We start from the raw sequence: 26,672 nt of genomic DNA on the forward strand, positions 1-26,672 counted from the left end.
TCAAGAGACAAAGGATGAGAATGCAGACACTTTGAAAAACAGTCAAAAAGATAAACACAGAGCTACCAATTGGCCCAGCAATTCCACTAGTAGGTATACTCTTAAAAGAAATGAAATACATGCACACATAAAAACTTGCATAAATGTTCATAATAGCATAATTCAAAATAGCCAAAAAGTGAAACAACCCAAATGTCTATCAATGGATGAACAAATAAACAAAATGTGGTATAGCCATACAATGGGATATTATTTGGCCATAAAAAGGAATAAAATCTGATACATGCTACAGCATGGATGAGCCTTGAAAACATTATGCTAAGTGAAAGGAGATAATCACAAAAGACCACACATATCACATGATTCCATTTATATGAAATATTCAGAATAGATAAATCTATAGATTAAAAAAGGTATATTAGTGGTTCCCTAGGACTAGGGGAGAAGCAGGTAATGGGAGGATTGGCAGGTGATAGCTACTAGGTAAGGGGTTTCTTACATTGGTAATAAAATAGGCTAAAATTTATTTTGGTGATGGTTACAAAGCTGAGTGAATACACTAAAAATCAACAAATTGCACACTTTCTACAGGTGAAGGGTATGGTATGTGAATTATATCTCAATAAAGCTCTTCCAAAAAAGAACAAGAAGCTTATCTAGGTATTGATATTTTGTCAAGTGAAAAATGCAAACTGCAGAATAGTAAATGTGCAGATTATGCTTCTTTTGTGTAAAAAGAATAGAATAGAATAAAAAAAGAAGAGAGTAGAATTTATGTTCTCATTGTTTACATTTACATAAATTGTAAGGTATACACAAAGAGAACTAATGAAAATGGATATCTGTAAGTATGAGTATCATTTTTTTCAAATTACAACAACAGTAACACTAGTAAATCTCACCTGGAGATAGCTCCATACCAGCACATGGGGGATCTTCTTCATGGATACACAGTATTGCATTATAGTTGTCCATAAATTATTCAATCGATTTTATGTTGATTGACATTTAGGCTTTTTCTAATACCCTGTTACAAAAACTGCAGCAGAACATTTGGTACATGTATTTTTTCACCTATACACAAGTATATAGAGTAAATATTTAAAGGTGGAGCTGCTGGATTAAAGATAAACCATATAAGAAATCCTTAGAGTAATGCCACCAAAGAAGATCCCTGTGAATATGTGTGGCTGTTATGCTCATACCTTAAATTTGTTGACAACTATAGTAGCTATAAACCTTAATCAATTGTAATTAATGAGCAGAATACATATTTTTTGACAAGATTAAATGAAATCCTAGGATTTTCCCATTCTCTGTAGTTAGAGCATTAAGTATGGAGCACAATAAGTTCCATTTAAAAGAAATTCAGAAAAAAACCAAATGGTTTATTCTATGTAAGTTCTGGAATTTGAGAAAGAGAAGTCTCCTTTTAATGGGCATGAATTTATTTGAATGCATTATGTGGTTTCTCAAATGCTGTGCACATGTAAAATGACCTTTCTGCCCAGAGTAGGAGTCTCAGAGGGAAAGGATAAAGAGAATTTGTTTCGATTAAGATAAACATCAACTACCCAATTATACTATTTGAATTCTAAGAGGGCTAAATCATTGTCGAAAAGTTGGAAACACCAGGGAGAGCAGTAAACTTGATAAAATTTAATTGCATGAAGTTCTGATGATGCAAGGAGATGTTACTTAGTGTTCTATGTTTGGGTGCATTCCTCCCTTTCCTTCCTTCCATTCTCTCTGGCTCATTTTGGAGTTGTTTTTGAGTGATTCCATTTGGCAGAGAAAACCCTGTTATTCAGTAAAGTCAAGGAATGTAGACATTAAATAACAAAATGTTACAGTTGGTAGAATAATAGAGAGTTCTATCTTTAACAGATGTTATAATGTTGACAAAATTACAATGAAATATATCTCATACTAAATAAAACCTTAATTTGGCGATTTTAGGTTATTATTGTTGCTTTTGTCATTATTTTGAAGTTTTATGATAAAGAAAATACTTGAGAACTTAAATACTTGAGGATGATGACTGTGGCCATGGTCTGTGATGAGTTTCAAACCATACAGGCCAAAAGTGTGTTTGCTGTTTGAAGGTGATGGAGCCCATTCATAAACTACTTAAGGGTCCAGGAAAAGGAACACCACATACGTCCTGAGCAGTCTTGCCAGCGAGCGTATCAATGCATGGCCTTTAATATATGTGGCTATCATGCTCATCCTTATTCCAGTTTGGGAAACCATAGCGCATGTCTGTCTTTTGTACCATCCGTGCTATCCAGCAGGCACGGCCTAACAGCTGAAGGCTAACATTACCTTCTTTGGGAAGACTATTCCAATCAGTAAGCAGACCATTTACTTTTTACACGTATATGTCTACTAACCAATTATATTTTGAACTCAAATCATAACTAAATTTAGCTTGAAGAGGCATTCGAACAATAAAATCTATGTACTTAACGGCAAGAGAGAATTCAATATGGGTTGCCTAGTGCATGACTTGCTACTTAAAGTGAGATCTTAATGCCTAACAAAAATGCTTTTCAGGTCTAGCAAATCAAACTCTTGGAAGGGTCTTAAAATGAGGAAAAAGGAGAGACTGGCAGCAACATAGGATCTTCAAGGCACTTTTACTCCAGAAGGCGTTCCTTCTCTCCTAGGTAAAGCCCACTCTCTCTGACCTTGGCTCAGCAAGGCTCTCAAGAACACAGGCTAGCAACAAATAACAGGTCAAATACGCATGGAAAACAACCCAGTCAAAAACAAACACCGAGGACTCACAGCGGAGAACCTATCATTTCAGGATGTGCAGATTTCACTGGAAATCTATATGTGAGGGCCATATAAATTCTCCTAAATTCTTAGGAGAGCAAAGAGGGCCTTCTTTCTACTTCTCATACCCACTGGATATTCAAGGCCTTAACATCTGCTATAATCCTCTTCTCTCCAATGTTTGCTTGACCGGTTCCTTCAGTTTTCAGCTTCCCTGACAGCTCCAACTAAAGTACGCCTCTAGGATACACAGACACAGACACACACACGGTTTAACTCAATCCCTTCTGTGTTCTCTTCACTGAACTTAATTTGGAAGCATTTTATTTGCTTAATTAGTTTTGCTTGGTGAGCTCCAGGCTGGGAGGGAGGCGCCATTGCATCTCCCAGGCCTACCACCAAAAAGAGACTAAAAACATATTTGTCTGTATAGAGACTGCCCTATTCAAAACTAAAGAAAATTATCCTAAATAAAAATATTGTTATTGAACTATTTTATGTACAAAGGCATTTATATTTCTTATTTTCCTGTAGCACCATTGTAGGCTACTATTAAAATAGAATTTACGTATATATAAGAATTAAACAGAGTAACGTATTTCTAAATAATATTATATTTAGAAAATAATACATATCTTTTAAGAAGGCCATGTCTTTCTGGTCTAGATTTAGCTAGCAATGATGTTGCTTTTTTCCAAATTCACGTAAATTTAACAGAATAATACATTTACAATCAGCCAAGATTCATACTTGTATTAATTTTTAAATTAAAGCAATAATTAGGTTTTACCTAGAGATGTTACAATATTTTCTCAGTAAACGTTTCATTATCATTTCGCTTGTGAAAGATTACATACATGTCATATCATGTGGCCATTTTTTAAATGGTTAAAAATTTCTTAATCCTCAAACAGTAACTTGTGTTGAGACTGGCATGAAAACAAAAACATAAACAGGAAGATATTAATAGGAGTCTTTCCCTTCTAATAATAAACTGCCCAACATTTATTGGGTTTGCTGTGTCCCCAGCACTGGATCAAGCACTTTCCATGTATTATTTCACTCAACATTCACAGGAACCCCATTGGCAGTTTTCCCCCCTCATCCAAAAGCACCCAGCTTGTAAGTGGAGGAGCTGAGTTTGGAACTCAATCTGACTTCAGAACCCACCCCCATCTCTCCAGAACATGTTGTTGGCAATTCTAAAATGCCCTTGAATTTGGACAGCACAGATCGATGTTTTCCTACGGCCAAAAGATACAGAAATACTTTGAGTGAAGTTAAGCACATAAGGTCTGACTTCAAAATAATGTAAAGGTTTAAAACTAGCCATTAACTTTTACCAGGAACAAAAAGGAATATTTACAAAGCCATACAGAACATGACCATCTGGCCTACTCCTGGTGCTGGGAGCTTAAACATGCTACTGCAAACTTTCTAACGGCTTTTTGTTTCTTTCTTTAGGATGGTTAAAAGTTTCTTGAATAACTAAGAAAAAAGAACCCACTTTTCTTGAGAATTCTAGATTAAACATCATTACATGCAGCATAATGTTCTACTTAGCCACCAAAAGCAAGGGTTAAAAGCAAAGGTTTCTCAGAGTCTCTCCTCAAATCTCTCTTCGATTGTTAGAATTATTCTGAGGAACCAGCCTTTTTCTGTTACTCCTGCTAGTCAGAAATTCATATATTACAAAAAATAATTCATTCTTTCCACCAGTATAAATGAATTTTATTCAGGATGTTACACAAAATCAAAAATTGCCAGGATTATGTCCAAATTCTATAGAAATTTCCATTAATTTAACTTCATTCTCTACCAAACCTTACAGGCTTTCACAAGTTTCAACATTAGCTGATACAAACAACACTCCCTTTTCTTTTATCTGACTACTTGAACCTATTCTATCTTAGTCAAAAAAGGTTGTCTGTTACTCATTTAAAAATATTGTCCTGAGAGTCTTTTTTCTTTTTTCTCCTAAAATAGGTTCATATTCTGAATTTCGACACTAACAATTACAGAGAATCAAAGGCGACCTTAAAGAGATTCTTGATTTGGAAATATTTCAGAAGAAATTAAAGTATTCATTTCATATTAAATTAAGACTTAAGCCTTGAAGGCTAGGATTTCTTTATGTGAATGTGAAGTTTACAGAGTAGGTTACACATATGCGATATTTTGAAAGCAATTGAGTGAAGATGAAATGCCTAAAGCAATTGGCACCAGGGGAATTTGGTACTTTAACCATTTTGGGAAGCCCAAGTTTGCATGTGTAGTTACATGTTCTGTATCCTTTCTCCATCTCTTATGTATACATTCAACAACACACAAATGGCATGATTTATGGAAGCAAATGTGTTTAGTCCTTTGCACAAATTATCCAGGCTTACTGAAGTAAATTATCTAAAATTTTTCTTGCCACATTGGAAATTCAGGCAATTTTTTACTATTAATATTAAGAAATGATACATACATGTGTGGAATTTAAAAAAATGAAACTCTGTGCTTTATTTACAAAATTACTAACAATTTACGAAGAAAGTCAAATCACCAACAGAACAGAAACTAAGTGAAAAACAAAAGAAAACTTTAGAAAGCTAATTACTTTAAAAAGGATGACGAAGGGTATAAAGCTGAGTTTGGAATTCAATTAAAATCTTATAAATAAAGTTGATAAGTAAAATCTTATAGTTTTTCCTGGCTAGTGGCTACAGTTCATAAAAATCATTTTGGGAATTATTCACAATTTGCACTGAAGAGGTGTACTAAATGGGAGGTGTTCCGAAGTCAGACCGAGTTCAAAACTAGTCTTATAAAGCTGGAGCTGTTATAATGTCACAAAAAGGCTAGTAGTCCAAATGCATGACTGAGAATCATGGAATAATGTAGTTCATTGTGAAAGTCTGATAATAATTTGATATTCTAGTTGCAAAGAGGTTTTCCATTGTTGCATGGTGCCCTTACATGGCAGTTGTAATCCTTAAGGGCAAGCCCTATAACTGAACTACAGTGGGACATAAATGACATTTTCATCTGATTTCCTGCATGGAATATGGTCTTTGACCAGTTCTTTCAAAAGTTTCTATTAGATCCCAATTTGATGAAATGGCCTTACTTAGATTAACATGGTAATAGCTGGGGATTATACATGATAACAAAAGAATATAACTGAACTCAACCATGGTAATAATGAAATAAGTTTATTTAGAGAGCTGACAAACTAGTGGCAGTTATTTGCAGAAAGGAAAAGTTTATTTCCCTGCTTAGTGAAACAGAGCCCCAAGCAGTTTGCAAAATTTAACTAGGACCTATAAAAATAAAGGTCTCCTGAAGATTATTTGTAGAGACAAATTTTGGCAACAAGTTATATTATGACATATATTCACTTTATGAGTTATTTTGTTCAAAATTCACTTTCCAGCTATTTTTCTCTGATGTTCTCTTCTCATTTTCCCTTTATATATGTACATTAAAATTTCCTATTTTATGAAGAAAGAAAGCTGTTGCTTTTTAAATTTATATAAATAAATAAATGTAAGTATTTAACTTGGCTGACACAGCCTTATTAGGAGGTGACTAAGTAAACAATTTATTTACAATGAAAATATTTCTTAATAAAATGGCATGAATTTCCAGGCCAAAAAAAAAAAAAAAATAAAGAAAAGAAGAAAGAAAATATCTGTCTAGACCAAAGAAAATATTTGATCTAAAAAAATAAAATATTCCAGATTTATTTTGTATTACCCCACTCCAAATTCAAGTAGCGAGGGTTTCAAATAATTCTGTTCCCCACTGAATTTCTGAAAGCAACTGAAACGCTTTTAAACTATAAATGTTCTGTCTTATCATGAAAATAAAAAATATCCCAAGGATATAGTAGTAGGTAAAACTATCAATCCTCTACCCCACAGGAGTACTTTAGAAAGTCACTAGACTGTAAATTTTATGAAGATGAGGGCTATGTATTTCCTCATTGTCTCTCTAATAGCCAGCGGGGTGCCTGGAGCAGAACCAGCTTAATCCACATTGTTAAATGAAGCAATGAAAAATGCACCTTTGCTTTTGCAACTAATAGACCTGCAGAAATGAAACTCCTCTTTAACAACTGTGTATTTTAAGCCATACAATCAGACTAAATGGTCATGTGGCTAGAAAATGTTTTTGTATTTAATGCAACACTAAAACAAATTACTTCCTCTATGATTAAGGATCAGGCCTTAATTTCTTGGCATTCCAAAATGTTTAAGTCTGGAAGTATAGTAAAGCTTAAAGTTCACAATACAAGCAGGGATGCTAACCCTAAGTTGTTCCCTGACTTTGAAGGCCAGAAGTCGACTCCCTTTGTTAGGGCTCTAGGACAAGCTTGTCACTTTGGTTTGGCATCTCAGCTGGGGAATCTGCTTGGACATGACAGCTGTGCTGGGTTTCAAGATGCTCAAAATGAAGCTAGAGTGAGTATGAAGTGATGGTCTTAGCACTTACCACCAAAAGGTCTCTCAACTTCACATAATAAGCACTCATTGAATATAGAGTCAGAAGGCCAGCTTGTTAGCTGGGTGATTGACATGTACAAAACACTTATTAGCTTTTCTGTATGTACCATTCATTACTAGTTGATGATACTAAGAGTCTCTTGAGCAGTGAGAAAATGTTGAGGAAAATTTGGAAGTGTAGACACTAAAATGGGAAATATGGGAGGGAATGGAGAGTATTTGAAGAGTTGTGTTGAGATCAGAATTACCAGTGGAGGTGGTAGACCAAGAGTGAAAGAAAGTCACAGAGACAGGCAAAAATCTTCCCAGATACTTCACAACTCCTTGCCATAGAGAGTAAATTCTGTCTGTACAACTCACCCGGTACAATGTCTAGCAAAGTGCCATCTAGTAAAATAAAATTAAAATTAAAAACAGATGGTAACATTCTTCGCAATATAGACCACCTGGCTCTTGTACGCTCCATGCAACCGATGTTGAATACCCATAATGGCACAGGCACTGTGCTGGGAACAGAAGTTCAGCCCTGTACAAAGCTGAGCAAACCCAGTCTACCCCGTAAGATGCTCAAAGGAAAGACAGGTGAGATAGCAGACAGTAACTGCAATGTTTCAAGAGTTAGAACAGAGAAATGTATAAGGTTTCATGAAAGCGCACAGAAGGGACTTTCCATTTGAATGGAAGGGCTGGGAAGGCCTGCCAGAGAAATATCCACTAGCGGTGAATCTAAGCAACAGAGTGTGGACATTAAATCATATGCAAGCAATTATTACAAAGTGACAACAGTTTTAAATACTCAAATAGTCCTATGTACCAAATTGTGATTTAAACAGTTAGCACACCTAATTTTTTATCCTGAATTTATATTTTCTACAAAACTTTGCTTAATTACCTATATGTTAGTGGGAAAGAATGAACCATATCCACATCAACATGGGATAATCTCTCAAACATCATTTTGTAAGGAGGTGGGGGGAATAGCCAACCACAAAATAAGTACATACTATATTATTCCTTTTACATAAAATTCTAAAGCAGAAAATCATAATTTGTGATTTTTGAAATCAGCATCACTGCTATCTTTAGTAGGAGTGGGCAGCCTTAAAGAGGTACAAAAGTAACTTTCGGTTGTTGGTAACATTGGGGTGACCGTTGGGGTGACCACTGATAATTGGAATGAACTGATTTTTGTTTTTTTTCCTTTCTTTGGTTTTCCACGTCCAAAAAGAGTTTTTATGTTACAATATTTACACAGAGTATGTTCTTAACCACTTCGGTATGAGCGACAACTATAGTTGACAGCCACAGATGAACACGCACAGCGACTTGAGCCAGCAGCCATGATATGACTTTTCTAATATTTCATTTATCAAAATAAAATGGTGAACATTTAAAAAATAACATAATGAAAACATATATGTATATGTCACCTATTCTGATTTACATTACAAGTAAAGCTGCCTGTAAAGTAAAACAAGCTTTCAGTGCTTTAAAGCTTTCCTGGTCACACAAGAGCAAAACGGATCCGTCATCAATGCACAGCACAAACTATCATGCGGACTGTGAGTGCTGGCTGTGGGCAAGGTTTCCTGGCCGGTGAGCGCAGTACCAAAGTGGCTAATAAGCGACAAAAACCCAAAAACATGTTAAAAGTTGTTTATATACACACTTTGTATGCATAAAAACTGTTTCCACTACAAATTTATTGCATGCAAATTTAATCTCAGAGTTTAGATATATGGAATTATTACAAGATCACCAGGGCCATTTAAATGGCAAGCAGCCACATGATGCCTCTCTTCTCTCCGCCAGACATCAATTTATCACAGTACTTGTTCTCTAAGCCCAATGCTGCTCTCATTACATTATTCCATGCGGCTACCACTAATTATGAGAAGTTGCCCATAGATGAAAAAGATTAGCCATCTTGATTTTAAACAACTGATTTTTTTTATACTTTCATGAAAAAGATCTTATAATTTTGGAGGTATTTCACATGTATTCCTTGGTAAGGGTATAATTTCATACCTATGTATGAGAAAAGATTTTCTAAATTATAATAACACCTTTATAATGGTATGTCTGCTAACAGCAAGTTTGCTTTTTCGTGCATGCTTTATATTACCCTAGAAACACTTACTGATTCATATACAGCTAAACTCAATTTTAACAACAGGACTTCCATAAATAATTGGAACTATTTTTTCCAAGCAAAAAACTCGGGGAATCTTTAGCGGTCAAATTTTTTACTCCAAGGTAGTTAACTCTACCCTCAACTCTTTCCTCCATGTGTAGTTGTTAATTTTAACAATGCTTTTACACACTTTGTTTTGTAACTACTCATAATAAAATAAGTAGATACCAGAGACTGTGGAATGCTAATTGCCTGCTCTCACTAATCTATTGCATTCTTGACATTTCCAGCCTCTATGGCTGTACTGGCTCATCCTGAAGCTACACTACAGGCTGCAGGAACAGACCTAGCTAGATCTCTTTTTTTTTGCCAATTGTATTTTTAGAAATGATGGAGAAAGAATCTTAAGCCGTTTTTTTTTTTTTTTTTTTGCTGTTTGTTTTTTTTAATTTTGCTGAGCTAGGATGGCAGAGTAAATGAAAGAGGAGTCCTACCCAGTCCATGGTCTGATAGGGAGGGTGAGACTCAGCTGTGGAGATAATGATCTATGAATTACAAAAGTAAGAATGCACTTCAGGACAAGAGAAAGGGATCTGGAGAAGTAGGAAAGGCCTGGCCCTGTGATTACAGTAAGACTGAGCCACCAGGCAGCCCCAAGAAGGCAAGTCACAGGAAGAAAGTCTTTGCAAGGATGCTCTGAGGGGTAACACGCAGGCACCTGGCCATTTCTTTCAGATCAAACCCTTGCCTAGGTCTGCTTCCCTAGAGGATTCTGACTGATATTCAAATCACTAAATCAGAGGTGTTCTAACTTCCAATTGACCACTTCTTATTCTGCCACTTTCATTACGTAGTTTACTTCTTTGACCCACCTAAATAGAGGTATGTGTTCTTTGAATTTCAGTGTTCATATGATTTATCCAACATACCCACTTCTATATAAATGCTCCATTCTGAGAGTGCTCAAGAAGACTGCCTTCTGGAAAGGAAGCCCTTATAAGTTAAATCAGTTTCGCATTTATAGTTCTTGATTAAGTAAAAGTTATATTGGAGCCAGGTGCCATGGCTCACACCTGTAATCCCAGCAAATCAGGAGGCTGAGTCAGGAGGATCATTTGAGGCCAGGAGTTAGAGATTAGCCTTGAAAACCCAGCAAGACCCAGTCTCTAAAAAAATTTTTAAATTAGTTGGACATGGTGGCATGTGCCTGTAGTCCCAGCTACTTGGGAGGATGAGGCAGGAGGATCCCTTGAGCCCAGGGGGAGTTCACGGCTGCAGTGAGCTATGATCATGCTTGTGAATAGCCACTGTTCTTCAACATGAGCAACAGACTGAGAAACCTTGTCTCTAAAAAAAAGTCAAAAAAAATTCTCTAATGAAATATTCTGCCACTTGAGCATTGAAATTGTTTCTAACAGTTTTTCTGGACCTTACTTGACTAGAAATGCTAAAGACCAGCAAAACTGTTCCAGCTCAACAAGGGGGTTGGGGTGGGGAAAATTTGATTATAGGTTATCCTCTGTGGTCTCTTTCATTTCAAAGATTTTATGGTTCTAGTAACTGGTCAAATGCCAGAGAGGAAGAAAACAGTGCAATTTATAGTCTGACCAGAGGGAGCGAGTCAATAAGCTGAACGAGTGAGGAACTGACTAGATCTCTTAGGGATGAAGCTGTGTCAAAGTCCAGGTTCTATTTCTCGACACATCTCTAGGGTCCAAGATTTGCTTGTATGCAAATCTTGAGAAAGAAGGCAGACAAATACCAGAGGCAAACATGTTCTTGAGATGCATGAGGTTAAAAGGAGAAACTTGAACAATCTAGGACTAAAAAGAAAAGTATACATAGCCTGCTGACTACTTTTTGTAATACCATGAGGCATTATCACATGTGGCCAAGACAGTTTAGATAGTATGGAAAAGCAAACAAAACAATAACAACAACAACAAATGTGGGATGTAGAATAAGACAGATCAGGGTTTTTCTGCAGCACCATGATTTTACAAGCTGTGTGACTTGAGTTTTATCTAATACAGTTGCTTTGAGGACAAAATGAGTCCAATGGTACACATTCCAAGTTCAATGTCTCAAAAACAGTAGATACTCAATACATTGCAGTTATTGCCATTACTAAGGTTACTGCTTCAACTATTACTATAGATTTAGGATCTGTTGTCCCTAGCTAGCTGGTAAACAAGTGGCCAATTAGTTACCTGCTATTCTATGAAAATTTGCAGTAACAGAGGAAACATTACAGCTAGCAGTGGCTTATTCCATGTTAGAATGCCATTGGTTAAAAGTTGTCACATTTTGCAATAATTTATCCTAGCTAAATTGATATCAGTCATATAAATTCCTTGACAAAAAGAAAAAAACTCTGTACCACATTGCAATGGAATGACATCATGGATGCTTGGAATTATTATTTTTGTATTCCATATATACATAAATATTTCATGCAAGTTCATTAAAAAGAACTGAATTTCTCATCTTGGGTGTATTCTAAACAGGAAGAAGAATTATGTACAATGGGAGCACTTTTCTATAGGAAACCTGGAAACAATTACCTACTGAGACTATGTTTAATAAATCATTTCTTTTAACAAGTCACACTGGTGCCATCTACTTCACAAGGCAGAATGAATATTTTGCTATATGAAATGAAAAAACTCCATGAAGTCATTCACTAGCAGTTTTCTAAGGTCATAAAGGAGAATCTACTTATCTATTGATTCACTATCATTATATCTACTGATAACTAAGAGGAAATGGGTTAAAATTTAAGCAAAGGAGATTAGTATTAGATATAAACAAAACTTCCTAACTGTGTGGGTTTAAAACATCAGGACTGCTTCCTCTCAGGAAGCTTTGGGAAGTTGTGATCCCTGGGGTGCATGGATTCTACACTGTCTAGTTTTCTAGTTTCTTGTTCTCCCTCATGTGTAGTAGAGAAATGCAAGGACATGCAGTTGACTCCCTTTATTCTCTGGCAGAAGTTCTCAGGGCTGAGATGAGGGTAAAAAATGTCATCTGCACTCAAGTCCATTAATGGCAGTTTTTGCCCAGAAGTTGACAGTGTGATTATACAAGACAGGGTGCTGCTAGGTGGCAGATGTTTGGTCAGAGTGGGCTGGAGTTCTTCCACACTGGTCTCTGTCTAATACTTCCTCTTTTCTGGCCACACTTCCCGAGCTCTGCCCTTGAAATTTTTCCCTTATATTTTTGTGTGTCTTATTCTCAAGAGCACCAGCTCAGCCTTCTGTTAGATTTTCCAATTTACCTCCTCACCCATCAGCCAGGATTCTACTAGGAGAGCCAACCCTCTTAGAAGGCTGAGGGTGGATAATAAATACTTATGCTTCCCCTGTCATGCTAAGAAACTGTATCCATAGGCTCTGGGCTTCTTTCTACTCTCCATTCTTTGAAGCACTTTCTAGTTTAGGTCAAACTCGACCACAGAACTAGGCAATCTGAGAGCTGCGACATATCACTGGCACAGCTTCCCATTAGTTATCTCCACGGAGTGACATTTAATAGCACCTAGCCAAGCTGGCTGTGATTGTCCCCTATGGTACTCCTGCCCTTCCTGTAGGCCCTGGTCCCTGGGGACATTTACTGCTTTGGCTAATGTATACCTTACTTCTACTATTAATTTTCTAATATACCTTTAAAACCTGTATTATCTCTTAATTGGGTGGATCATCTCTGGAAGGGCTCCAAAGAATATCTGTGTTGGCTTTTAACCAAGATTGGGCTTTCCTTATGACTATCTTCCTCACCAACCTAGCTGACATCCCTCAGGCCTCATTCTCTTTACCTTTATCCAGACTTTGACAATTTTGTATGTTTAGCATTAGCATCATTCAGAATATTCATTACATGTTCCTCAATTACCTTTCCCTAAGTAAACAAAACAAAACAAAACAAAAAAAACATACACACAAAAACTCCTTGAAAACCTTCTTAATACTCTTCCTCTTCAGCTTCATCTTAGAATCTACTTTTCTCAATCTTGTTAGTAACAGTTGGGTGGATCTATGACTAACCACTCCCGTAACCCAGTCTATTTCAAGATACAGAAAACACAAACGACTCTCCCGTGGTAAGGTAGCACTCCAGAGAGTAAAACTATAAATGATCTAAGCAGTCATTAGCTTAGTGGTTGTCAAACAATTTTCCTTGGAATTCTAGAGTGTAATACAAGAACAGGGATTGGATTTGGGGTATGGTAAAGATGCAAACTCAGTGGATGTTTTATTGCTTTATGCATGTTTATCTATATATTTCATACATCTGTGTTTTTAAATATATATATCTATACATCAAATATATATTTTATTTGTTTCATATATAGTATATGTAATATATATTTTATATATATATATATATATATATATATATATATATATATACACACACTTATTTATATTGACTCCAAGTCATATTTCACTTGTAAAATGTATTCCATGGAAAACACTTGTTTGAAATTTCCTGATCTAGCCCACCCCTTTTATTTTACAGGTGAGTAGACTTGGCTTTAGCGTTAGCACGTCCACTGGAAGTACAGTGGACAAATGGCTTTTTTTTTCAGGGAATCCCATAATTTATGATTTTAAATAATAAATCTGTGATCCACTCTGTGTTTTTCTAGTTATGTTTTAAATGATACTCAAGGCATCTTAATCACTTCTCCTAAAAGCTGTCTATGCTTAGGTCTACTGCATAACAGATGAGGCATTAACTTAGTTAAACTCAAAAAAGTTTATGGCATGGTCAAAACTCTGAGCTAGCTTTGACAGTAGTTGCTCACCTAAGCCAAGTCACAATATATATTGGACAGAGAGAAAGTATGCAAATTCCACTTGCTTTCCTATTTACAAAAGCTTCTATTTAATATAATAAAAGATATAGGAAGACTTTGTACCTTTTCAAAAGCTAACCTAAAACAGTATGAAACGATAAAAAAAAATCTGAGACATGGCACTTGTTTCCAACCTGAAGTCTTACAGAGCTTGCAGAGAACAGAAAAACTTGCTAACATAATTGGAATGATGATCTATTCAAAACTGGGATGCACTGACCTTTTGCTCTTTATTCTCTGTTACAGGGAACAGATGACCTTATATGCTAGCAGTAGAGAATATAATAGACTAAAGGCTGTAACTACAAGAGTCTTTCTAAAAGCCATTTTTCAACAACCAACATCAGCCCTCAAATTTATAGGCTATCATACTTCTAAAAGGACAACTTCCAAATATTGTCGTACACGTAGATATACTGACAAGATGAAGAATTTTACAGCCATGGCAAATCATAATTACATACAGAGCAGAGGGAGGCAATGTGCTGAAGTGAAAGCATTATCTTTGAGGCAGACAGATGGGGGTTCTTGCCCCAGCCTTTCCTGGCAGTTACCAGTTATATGACTTTGCCCAAGTGACTTCATATCATAGACTCTTTTTTTCATCTGTAAAATTTGGAGTAACTACTCCTTCTTTTCAATATTGTTAGAAGAACTAAATAATATTTTGTATATAAAATTCTCCACAGAGTTCTCATTCATGAAAGGCATTCAATGAAATGAAGATAGAAATATTATTATTAGAAAAATAGCTGATATGATGAATGAAGAAGCAGAGTACAAGAATAGTATTTACAACTATTTAAGATATGTAAGTTAAGTTGAAAATGAGACTAGTTGAGGATGGTATTATGGGGTTATGAGTGATTTTCTGTCCAACGTATTAATCAATGTTATCTTTTTTATTCTCAATTATAAAACCAGTCATTTTAGCCTAACCAAATGCTTTCTACTGTGATCATGGGGCTAAAATAAGAACTCTCAGCTAGCCTGGATTTTTATAACCTTAGGAGAGGAGAGCTAATTAAAAAAAAAAAAAAGGCAATCATTTATTGGTCAAAGCTGAGCTGCAACATAATTCAGAAAATTGTATCTGCCCAATATTGAAATGCTTATTCACTGTATTTTGTACACTGAGCAAATCATTGTTTAATAGATATATAGATATAGATATCTACACATGGAAAGATAAGGTTGCTAATGCAATGGTAGTTATATTTTTAATAATTTAAACTTTCATATATAATAATTTCTTGATGAAAAATCTTGTACAATATGGAAATTCGGGGAAAAAAACAGGTAATTTCTACTACCTTCATTCTTACTTTTCTTCCTCCTAAGAAGTAACCACTACCAAAGGCTCATAATAGAGCCTTCCAGAATTTTTTCTATGTCTATAAACCTAAGTAAAATTTTTCCATATTCAATAATCAATTTCGAAATTTGCTTTAAAAACAACCACAGTCATATTTTGAAGAGTAGCATCTCTCTTTTCTCAGATTACATAACAACCGACCTTAAATATAACAAACCTTGAATGTTCTCACAGCAGGAAAGAAGAAAGTCCAGTTTTATTTACCAAACTTCTCTTTATAACTTTTTACTTAAACTAAATCATGTAAATCTTAGATTAATGAGAAGTATCTCTGGGATATGTTTATACATAGTAAAATGCTAGAGATATCAAGGAATATGCAAGGTAATATTATAATATATAACTGCTGACTACATCTGAATTTAAGACATGTAAAATTAAAATATTTATGGAAATGTAATTATCTATTTGTTTTGTTATATCAAATTTGGAGGCAGAATATTGTGGGTGTTTTTTTTTTTGAGACAGAGTCTCACTCTCTTGCCCAGGCTAGAGTGCCATGGCATCAGCCTAGCTCACAGCAACCTAAAATTCCTAGGCTCAAGTGATCTTCTTCTCTCAGCCTCCCAGGTAGCTGGGACCACAGGCACCATGTCCTGCTAATTTTTTCTATTTTTAGTGGAGATAGGGTCTCGCTCTTGCTGAGGCTGGTCTCAAACTCCTGAGCTCAAGCAATCCTCCTGCTTTGGCCTCCCAGAGTGCTAGGATTATAGGCGTGAACCACTGCGCCCAGCCTGGAGGCAGAATATTGTTACTGAAACGACTAAAATAGAAAGACAAACAATGCTCCAATCAATGAATTTGCTAATTTTATTAATTTGATGAGCATGAGAAAATACATACATTAAGTTTTTCTTAATTTCATGCATGCAAATTTTTTAATGAAATACTTAAGATTAAATATCATAATCACTTTCTGCTAAAACCTGGCATATAGTAGGTACTCAATAAACTATTGAATAAATAAAAGCAACGTTGTATATACCTTTATTATATAAACTCTAAATTTGTGACACATATTACAAGGAAATAAATAGATTAATTTCAAGACTATTTTAATTTTTTTCTTGAAATTTATAAAATGTTAATTACAAGTAAGGCTGGCCTTTTGAGTAGATGAAGAGGAAGGGTATAAAATATCATTTTAAGTTTGCCATGAGATCCCATTTAAAATGTGACTATGTCATAGAGATTTAACTAAGGATGTAAAGAGCTGGTAGTGTGGATTGCTTTTTATGGTACTTGTTGGAGAAAAACAGATCAGAAAAAGTAAAGAAGAAGCATAAGGCTCTCGCAAAAGGCAGATAACAAACTTCCAAAGGTAGTGTTTGGCTGTGTTGGCTTTGAGACATCCCAGGGGAGAGTAGACAGAGCTGGAGAAAGTGGACTAACGAAACAGAAAATAGATTTACCTAACCAGATGGTAAAGCCAAAAGATGGGTCCCCAGCAACAACATATTCGGAAGATGAAAATAAAAAAAAAAAAAAAAAAAAAAAAAACCCCAAACATCTGAAAAAAGGACAAATGAATGGTAAAAGAGCAGGTCTGTCTTACAGGAAGTCAACTATGAAAGGAGACGAAGTAGGCTTTGGTGTTTGAAAAAGAATGAGATGAGGTGGGGGTGGTTGAGAAGTTAGGAAGGAACACTGGTGAGAAAACACTGTCCAGCTGAGGTCTCTGAGGCCTGTGGCCTTTATGTGCAGAGGCACAAGGTAAGAGGCCTGCATTTTTCTTGCTTTTCTTTTCTTTTTTTATAATTGAGTAAATATATGTGTGTGCGCATGTGTACATATATATACATACACATATTTTCTCTATATACCTAATCTATAATCCACATATAAATAAATATAATATGTCTGTATAGTATTTGAATGACACAAAGGATAATAAAATAGTAAAAACATACTTAACAGCTATTGTAGCCTCAGGCCAAATTATTTGGAAGCCTCAGTGATACACCCAAGTGGTTGTATTATTAAGTCACTTGTCAGATTAATAACTGGGGAGGTTTCTGTAGTGTGCAGTTAAATCTAGGAATCATTAGCATAAAGAGAGACATTTATTTCTTACCCCAAAGTTATTCTGACCCCAACACTATGCGGAATATTTACAGTTAAATGGAACAACGTACACATTAACAAATCGATATTTTAAAATATGTATTTTAAATTGTGGCCCTACTTATTTATGAAAATATCTCATATAATTTAAAACAATAAAATAGAATAGTTATGGATAAAAATAGACTATGACAATCTCAGAGGAGCAAAGGGTATTAATGTTAGTAGCCTCCTAAAGTGAACTAATTATTGCCAAATTTGAAAATAAGTCTCCTAGCAGTTTAGGCAAAAAAGGAAATAGTTTGGTTTAATACTATTTGTTTAAATATTATATTCTTTTTTCCCATAGGGTGTACATCAAAAATGAGTAAAATTCACTTATGTTATGAATTTTGGTTACTCACATCAGAGTTTCATATTAGCTATGGTAATTCATAAAAGGATTCTAAGTATTTTCCAGTATTTATTGTTTGGGAAAAAAGGACTTTACATATTTATTTGCAGATACAAACTTTAAATAAACTCAAAGAAGATTTTACTAAATGTATTCTTTAATAAGGAATGACACATAACCTAATGGACAAAATCTTCATCTCTAACTTATTAAAACTCACAAAAATACTACTAAAAGGACAATTCTTGCTTCCGGTCTATTATGAAACGCCAGTACAATAACAGCAAAGGATAACCCATCCACATAAACAGGGGCCGAATTCCTTACGCAAATAATTTGAGTATTTACATGAGCGCTTGCCTGCTCACATGATACTGCATAATACACTCTGCTTGCCTGTTTCTATCCTATCCCTAGCCACCTCCCCTCAATCATTGCCTTCATTTCTCCTATCTGAAGCATGATTATTTCCACTTCAAAGAAGTGAGGTTAGTTATTTATTTATAATCAATTACTAAGATAAACAAAATAAGATTAACCTCTGAAATAGCCATGAAAGTATTGTGTAAATAGCTATTCAAGACACAAAAGTTACTTTGTTGGAAAAATATTCCTTACAGACCATGCCATATGTTTATGAGCATATCAGATCAGCATTGAGAAAATAGTAGAATAAATATTAGAATAAATAGAAATGAACATACTTTTCATTAGGGTAAAAACATTAAAATTACTAAAAAATAACTAGGGAATATTAGTAACAAAATAAAACATAAGAGATGACTAAGTGATAAGTAACTTGATATATACATTTAGCCACACAGTTAAATTCAAGTTGGTTTCATGTATATGATTAAATATGAATAACACTATTAATTTCTAACACATCTGTGCCAAAAGTTAAGGTATTGCTTCTAAAGATAAGGGCAAAGCCTGTCAACCACCAACCAGCCTGCTTACAGCAAACAAAAAAGATGAGAAAACAAGCAACCAAATCAGACAGTGAAAAACGGCAAGGAAAAATTTTCAAAACTCCCAACATATTTGCAAGTTTCTTTTCTCCTTTAAAAAAAAAATTATCATCAGATAAATTGCTATCATCCACAGGGAGTTAAAAAAAATGTGAGCACCCCTTTGATTAGAGCAGAGGAGATTGGGAATATAATAGAGAATGAAAGAGCCACCAATACAGTGTTGCTTCACAAAGCCTCAACATCACACACCTCATCAGTAATTACTAAATACTCAAGCACATGTCAATCTTAAAAGGGAAAAGGGGAGAAGCAGGAGAGAAAAGCACATTACCAAACTGCCTCTGTAGTCCTTAGGGAACTTGTAGATCGGGATCTTGGCTTCATAATAATGCTCATTTTGAAAAATAAAAAAAAAAAATTAAAAAAAAGGAAAAAAAGTCTTCAACTATTCTGATTAATACATTTCAGCTGTCTTTCTACAAATAAGCTTTAAATACATTCCATCTTCAGGGAAGGCTGCTTGAAGAAATCCAGTTTTCCCGAGGTCCACCTCCTGCCCTCAGCCCGGCTCATAGGGAGGGTTCTAACTCGCAGGAGCACTCTCCTCCTTCAGACTGAATTTACTCCAGGACTAGGCTGTTCGGAAGTGACAGTTTTTTTTTTTTTTTTCTGTCTCGCAATGCCAAGGGAGGAACTGAATTTTGAATCTTTTCTTCCTCTGGGTCACAAGGGACACCAGCACAGTGAAAGAGTCACTTGATCTCTTCTTTTTTGCAATTCCATAATAACAGGTTTAAAGGTTCTCAGCACTAAAAAGTACTCAGGTAGAGAAAAAGGGAAAGAAAATGACCGGGAAGAACTGTAACACGGGAGAGCTGTCAAGGAAGTTCCATTTCAGGGCAACCACAGGAAAGCACTCTTCTCCGTGGAGCAGAGGAGTCAGCAAAGGGTCAAAGCTCTCCACACTTCAGTAGGGTGGGCAGATTTACCCATGAATGTAATTTCCGTTGTGTTGTCCCCTGCTTAGAATCCAAGGCTTTGTGAATGAGAGCTATCATTCAATCTCACCAGGCAGAAACTATTCCTCAAGGGCTGAATGACGTCTGTAAGAAGGCAGTTCAAAACATCACAGGGTAGTGAGAAAGGAAAAAAAAAAAAAAAAAAAAAAAGCCAAGCCCGCCCCTGCCTCGTCAATTGCTGAGACTTACAAAGAAAGGGAAGGGACAGACCGGCTCCAGAGACCAGCCCTGTAAGCCAGCCAGGCAGACGCGAGACCTCTCAAAACTTGTAAAACCATTTCCTCCTCTGGAAAATGAGGTGTCTGTGTTATTCACAGTAAGATTCCGTGAGCACCTTTATAAGAAACACACCCCTTGCCGTTGAGTTGTTTGTTTTCCAAAAAGAAAGAAAGAAATGAGAAGTCATTTTCTCCAAAGCACCGGACTGGCGCGCTAAAACTAAAATTTCTCTTCAGAAGCAAAGTTGGGAGGACTTGAGGACTTAGCAGCTGTTCATTTTGAGCGCATTTAATGAAATGTCATGCTTTGGGGTTGGTTGTAGAACTGTAAACTGCCTCTTAGTAAGTCAGCAGAGTGTAACAGGCATCCTTGCATCAGGACGTGCTGGAATGTTTAAACTGAAAAATCTAATGTATTATTGCTGGACAAGTGGCTACATGTACTGAGGCTGTTCCCTTGCACAATGTTTTCTGAACCTTATTTTTTAAAAATGATATGCAAATTTTATTCATCTCTATACACAAAGACTCTAGGTTTGCTAATTCTTAACAGCTCTTTAGTAAGGAATGAAGCTCTATAGCATGTCAACATCTCTTATTATTTTGAAGGCTAAAACCTGCATAGCCTCCTACATCTGAAATAAAAACTTCTATTATAGTGAATATAATCTAAACTGACTCCAATAACTCTTAACAAACAGAAGGAACATTTGAACACCCTGCCTATCTCTGAACATTTGCACAGAGGATATATATTTCTCTGGGTGTAGCAACTTCAATTATTTTGGATATGAATTACCAAGTGAACATAATTTAAGCATTCCGATTGACTAAATGACATTAGTTAGTACGTTGGTTCTCTAGTCTGACGTGAACTTGGTATTTATTTAGCATTTGCAGACAGGATGTTGGAGTGCAGTTGTGACCCACCCAAACAACTTGGAAAATTAATGTAGTAAGGCGTCCGCCAGAGCCTCTGGTTGCTTATTATAATACACCCTTCACCTCTTCCCTGGTCACACTTCAAGGTGCATTTGTGATTTAGTTTTCTTTCAGTGACTCTCAGGCTTTTTAAGGTCAATGCCAATAAACTGCTTTCCACATAGTTATCTCCTTATGCTTTTCCGTTTTCTTATGTCTCCCCAGGGACATTCACAGTTTCTTAGCACTGTCCCATGTTTAGTATATTGCTGGTGGCTTTAAAGCAGGTTAACTGATCACATATTTTTAGAAATTTAAAAGATGGATTGTGAGACTACTCGCTTTTGCAGGGGGAAGAAGGGGGGCTTAGAGGAGGAGACTTAACTTTTTTTCTCCTTGTAATTTTATTGTGGGAAAAGGAAGGAAAAAAAGCAAACCAAATACAATTAAACAGCTACATATTATTTGAAATAGTGTTCTCTTTCATGTTAAGGTCTACCAAATATCTTCTGGGTTGCCATTTCAGAAATAAAAAGAACAATGATCACAGAATGTAATTGATATGGTTTGAATGTTTGGCCCTCCAAATCCCACGCTGAAATTTGATCCCCAGTGTTGGAGATGGGGCCTGGTGGGAGGTGTTTAGGTCATGGGGCAGATGCCTCATGAATGGCTTGGTGGCTTCCCACAATGAGTGAGTTCTCACTTTATTAGTTCACATGAGAGCTGGTTATTTAAAGGAGCTTGGCACCAACTCCTCCCTCTCTTGCCCCTTCTCTCACCAGGTGACACAACTGCTCCCTTTCACCTTCCACCTGGCTTGGAAGCCCCCTGGAGCCCTCACCTGGAGCCCTCACCAGAAGCAGATGCTGGTGTCATGCTTCTTGTACAGTCTGCAGAGCTGTGAGCCAAATAAACCTCTTCTCTTTATACATTACTCATTTTCAGGTATTTTCTTTATAGCAACACAAAACAGACTAATACAGTAATGTTTGAATGTTGAATATTCAACTCTCCAAAAATAATCAGCCCTGTGGTCTACTGTTCCCCTGGTTCTCTGTCCCAGTGAGATGACTTAGCTTGCCGCCAGGCCCTTCTCTGTTGCACACACTTAAGAGGTTAGTGCAGCCCCACTTACTGGCTCAAAGTTCTACACATTCCAGGAATCTTTCTCTGAAAACTTTAACATATTTATTGGGTGTCTGCTAAATACTGTATAACAGTCTCATAAAGCCTAATATAACATCCCCGAACCCCTTAAAAACAAGTTTAAGTGGAGAATCTGACAATGTATTCAACTAACAGGAATACTCAAAATTTTTTGGATTGGTACATCAAGCTTGCTGTTACAGAGAAAGAAAGATGTACAATATTATCAGGCTACTGAGATTTATATTTAAATTTAATATAATTACATATTATAATATGTTATATAATATATTTAAATAGAATTTAGATTTATATTTAAATTTTGCTTCTATTCCTAATGTTTAAGGTAATAATAGAGTTTTTAAAAAGCAAATAGTTTTTAATACCACAGTGTTTTCTCTATTTTAAGGCAACTTTTTACATGAAAATTTCTGAAATAATGTTTTATAGTTTTTCCTATGAAAAGCTTCTCAGAATGGAGCAGATATGGCACTGCCATCCAAATTCCTTTTAGTACACAGCGTACAGTGTTGTACAGGTGACAAGGATGCCTGAATAAGAGGAGACTGGACTTTAGGGACCATGTGGCCCTTGCCTGTAGGGCTTTAAAGAACATATGTTTGGTCTAGAAGCTGCTATTATCTCTCAGCATTTCCCTGATGTACTGAATTGCATAATGTTGTATAGATTACTTTCTACTTTCCTATTGTCACCACATTTCAATAAATGGTATCACAGATGTGTAAGTTAATTGAGTCATCCATCTATATATATTTTGTTGAATCAAACCACAATGTAACATTATGATTCCCAAACTTCAGTCATGTAGACACCATCTCCACAATTTTTTCTGTATTAGCATTTTACCTATAACATTATTTGAGATTTTTCTTCATTGGCCTACTTTTAAAAAATTTAACCTAAATTTAAAAGTTAACTTTATTTTGTAAATAAGTTTGATATATTGGTTATATTTTTTCCTAGAAATACAAGCAAGTGTTAACAGAACAAAAAGAGTACAAATAGTATCAAAATTTCTCTCATACCATGAATGGTGCCCACAAAGCAAGGTGGATAACACGCACATGGAAAGCATCAAAGCATGCAGGTAGATTGTGTGTGCCCTAAAATGTGATTTTCCTTTCTCTTATTCAACTGTGAGCATGACTTATGAGAAGAATGAGATTTTTTAAGAACCGTGAATTAAACATGAAACATTAACTGAAACAATGGTATGAGGTGTTAAGGAGTGATTTTACTATACAACCCAGGCCTTCTAAGATATTATTACTTTGAAATACTCTGCCTACTATCAAATCTTCTGTCCTCTAAGTAAATTCCTATTTTCAGATTATAATAGACAGTCTACACGTTCCAATCTGTTATGAGCAGATTTCTTAGAACCATATTATAAACTAATTAAATGTTCAGGCCTGTCACATGTGCTTAAATTAAGGACTGCAGACATGTCAAAACTGACTTTATAGGGAAAAGGACAATGGGATTGCAGTTTTTATAGTTTCCTAGTATTCTACATTGTACTCTAATGAGAAAAAGTCACTTTGAACTCTTATAGTATTTCCTCATTATTGAGAAATAATACGGTGTTTTCCTTATCTAGAGGGGAATTTTGAGGCAGTTTCTAGCAGTCTTTTTTATCTTGTTACACTCACTAGGGGTACAAATGGATTCAAAGACTTTGTTATTGGCATGAATCTCACTTGGAGCTAAATTCCTTAATTCTCAAGGAGAAGGCCAGAGTATTATATTTTGAAGGTTTCCTACCTTCAGATTTCCTACCTCTTTTGTAAAATATCAGGTTAGAATAATAATAATCAGTCTTCTTTATTAATTACCCACTAAATACTAAGTATGATATATATTTTCTTATTTATATATCACAACAACCCTGCAAGGAAGATGTGACAATGTCAATTTTATGAATAAGGAAAGCCAATAATGTGGACCCAAGTGTATCTCATTTCGAAGCTTGCTCTTCATGATATGTGTGAGTACGCATGTGTGTTTATGTGTGTGTGTGTGACAGAGAGAGAGAGAGAGATATTAAAAAGTGCTACTTAGTACCAAGTTCTTGGAATTATTTTTAAGCCATTTTTCCTCTTTATTTGGACAGTGGCAATGAAAGAATATTCAATAAAAATGGTGTATGTAAATTATTACTGGCATAAGGATGGACATGCTTCACAGCCAGCAAATTTTAGAATTTCAAGATATTCAGGATTAAGCAATCTGACTTCACTGTCCTTGTTTCTAATTTTTAAGCATAAATACTGTGATGAGGATATATATGACAATATCATGAGTCTGTTAGCCATAAAGTGTGATAAGGTCTTGAGCCATCCTCAAAACATTGAGTACTAGTGGTTTGCTGTTATGTACGCAGCAGATGGCATTTTGATCACCTCATTAGGTAATACTGGCTAACAAATGATCTTCCAAAGTACTTTCTGGGGTACCAAGGGCAGCTCAGTTTGCTTTTCTTTAGTATCATCTGCTTATTTGGTTAAGTTATTGCACTTTCTCCATCCACTTCTATCTTTGTGCATTGTGGCTTAGAGTTACAGGCATTAGTTTCCTCAAATATGGAATGTAACTTTTTGGGTTTTGTACTAATTATAGGTTTAAGTGATTTATTTATTTATTTATTTTGAGAAAAATGGGGTAGGAAGATCTTTTCTCCACTTTTTTAAAGCTAGATATCTAAATTTTACTTCAAAAGTAATGAATTTGCTAGGTCTATCTAAGTATAAGTATTTAAAAAAAATTTTATCAAATGACTATATGTCAACTCTCTCTAAGTATAGGCCAATATTCAGTATATTTTTATTATGGTAAAATATGCATAACATAAAATTTACATTTTAACCCCTCCTAAGTGTACTGTTCAACAGCATCAATGCAAATTCACGCTGTTGTACAACCATCACCCCCATTCATCTCCAGAACTTTTTCATCTTTCCAAACTGAAAACCTTGTACCCATTTAAAAATCCTGTTCCTAATCTCCTCTTCTCCCAGCCACTAACAACCCTTCACCTTTCTGTCTCTATGAATTTGACTACTTGTTGACATTCCATATAAGTGAAATCATAAAGATTACGTTTCAGTGGTAGATTCAGACTCTCATAGTCAATTTTGGTTTAGATGTCTCATTCTTAATGAGAAAAACCAATCACTGGAAGCACAAGGTTTGAAGACAACAATTCTCACCTTGAGAAATAAATGTACTCACCTTATCAATCATTGATTCTTTACAAAGTATTGCTTGGCTTAGACAAAGTTAAGAGCAAAAATATTTTTGCCTTCACCAACATCTTTTTTTTTTAATCATTCTTTTACTTTTTTTTGGTTTAAATATATTTGAATATTATCAGTGCATATCCTGATTGCTCATATTATTAGTTTAGTTCTTATTTCAAATTTATAGTATTTCCCTGTGCTTAATCAAGTGGTTCTTAACTCTATATATCTATCTCAAGGGAAAAAGGAAACTTTTTAAATTAGTTTAAATTAATAAAAATAATTTTTAAAAGATTTTTTGAAAGAGATAAAACAAATGGAAAAACACAGTGCCTAATGAAGCCCTTGTTTCTAACACTGTGAGATAAATTGAAGTTTTCATTAAAATAAGATTTGAAAATCAACCTATCCAAAATAAATGCACATAGAATGTGCTTTAATAATAATTTAACCTCTGATGTAATAGATAATGAAGAAAATTGATTTATTTGAAAGCAAATTTTCATCAGGGCCATTTAATTTACATTTAACATTTCCCCTGTACATGTTAAAAGTAATGGCAAAATAAACCTGGCAATTCAGGCAATTTCTCTTTTACACAAATTACAAATAAATTTTCTTTAATGTCAGTAGTCTATTATTCTTTGAGACAATGCCTACTAATTATGAAGAGTATACAGGATCAGATTAAGAAGTGGCCTTTGGACTCAGATTGCCTGGGTGTAAATCCAAACTCCACTAACCACTAGCTGTTTGATGTTGAACCTTCTCTCAGCCTCAGTTTCCTCAGCTATTAAATGAAGACAAAGTAGAGTTTTGTGAAAATTTAAAAAGGACATGTAAAACTTAGCAAAGTATCTGGCATATAGTAAGGGCTCAGTAAATAATATTTACTATTAAAATAAGTTTTAAAAGATAAATCAATGAGATATAGAGGAAAGCAACTTTAAACCTTAAAAGTGTATGCCACTATTTAATACTAGTAATACATTAGTATTTGATTTAAAATAATCGTTTTGTGTTCTTGTCCTA

At 35.1% G+C, this 26,672-nt stretch overlaps 1 protein-coding gene across 8 annotated transcripts in view; it reads right to left on the reverse strand.

Moving 5' to 3' along the window:
* The window catches only part of PDE4D (phosphodiesterase 4D), a 1,055,987-nt gene that overhangs the window by 261,342 nt on the left and 767,973 nt on the right, over positions 1–26,672 (reverse strand). The window contains exon 1 of one of the 8 annotated variants that reach the window (XM_076008352.1): positions 19,405–22,640. The exons of the other annotated variants lie outside the window; for them this stretch is intronic. Coding sequence (XP_075864467.1) covers positions 19,405–19,469 — 65 coding nt within the window. The 5' untranslated portion in view covers positions 19,470–22,640. Of the gene's footprint in view, positions 1–19,404; positions 22,641–26,672 lie in introns of those variants that run through there. 8 annotated transcript variants of the gene reach the window in all.

The sequence above is a fragment of the Microcebus murinus genome, chromosome 11, assembly GCF_040939455.1.
Source record: "Microcebus murinus isolate Inina chromosome 11, M.murinus_Inina_mat1.0, whole genome shotgun sequence".
Taxonomy (NCBI): domain Eukaryota; kingdom Metazoa; phylum Chordata; class Mammalia; order Primates; family Cheirogaleidae; genus Microcebus; species Microcebus murinus.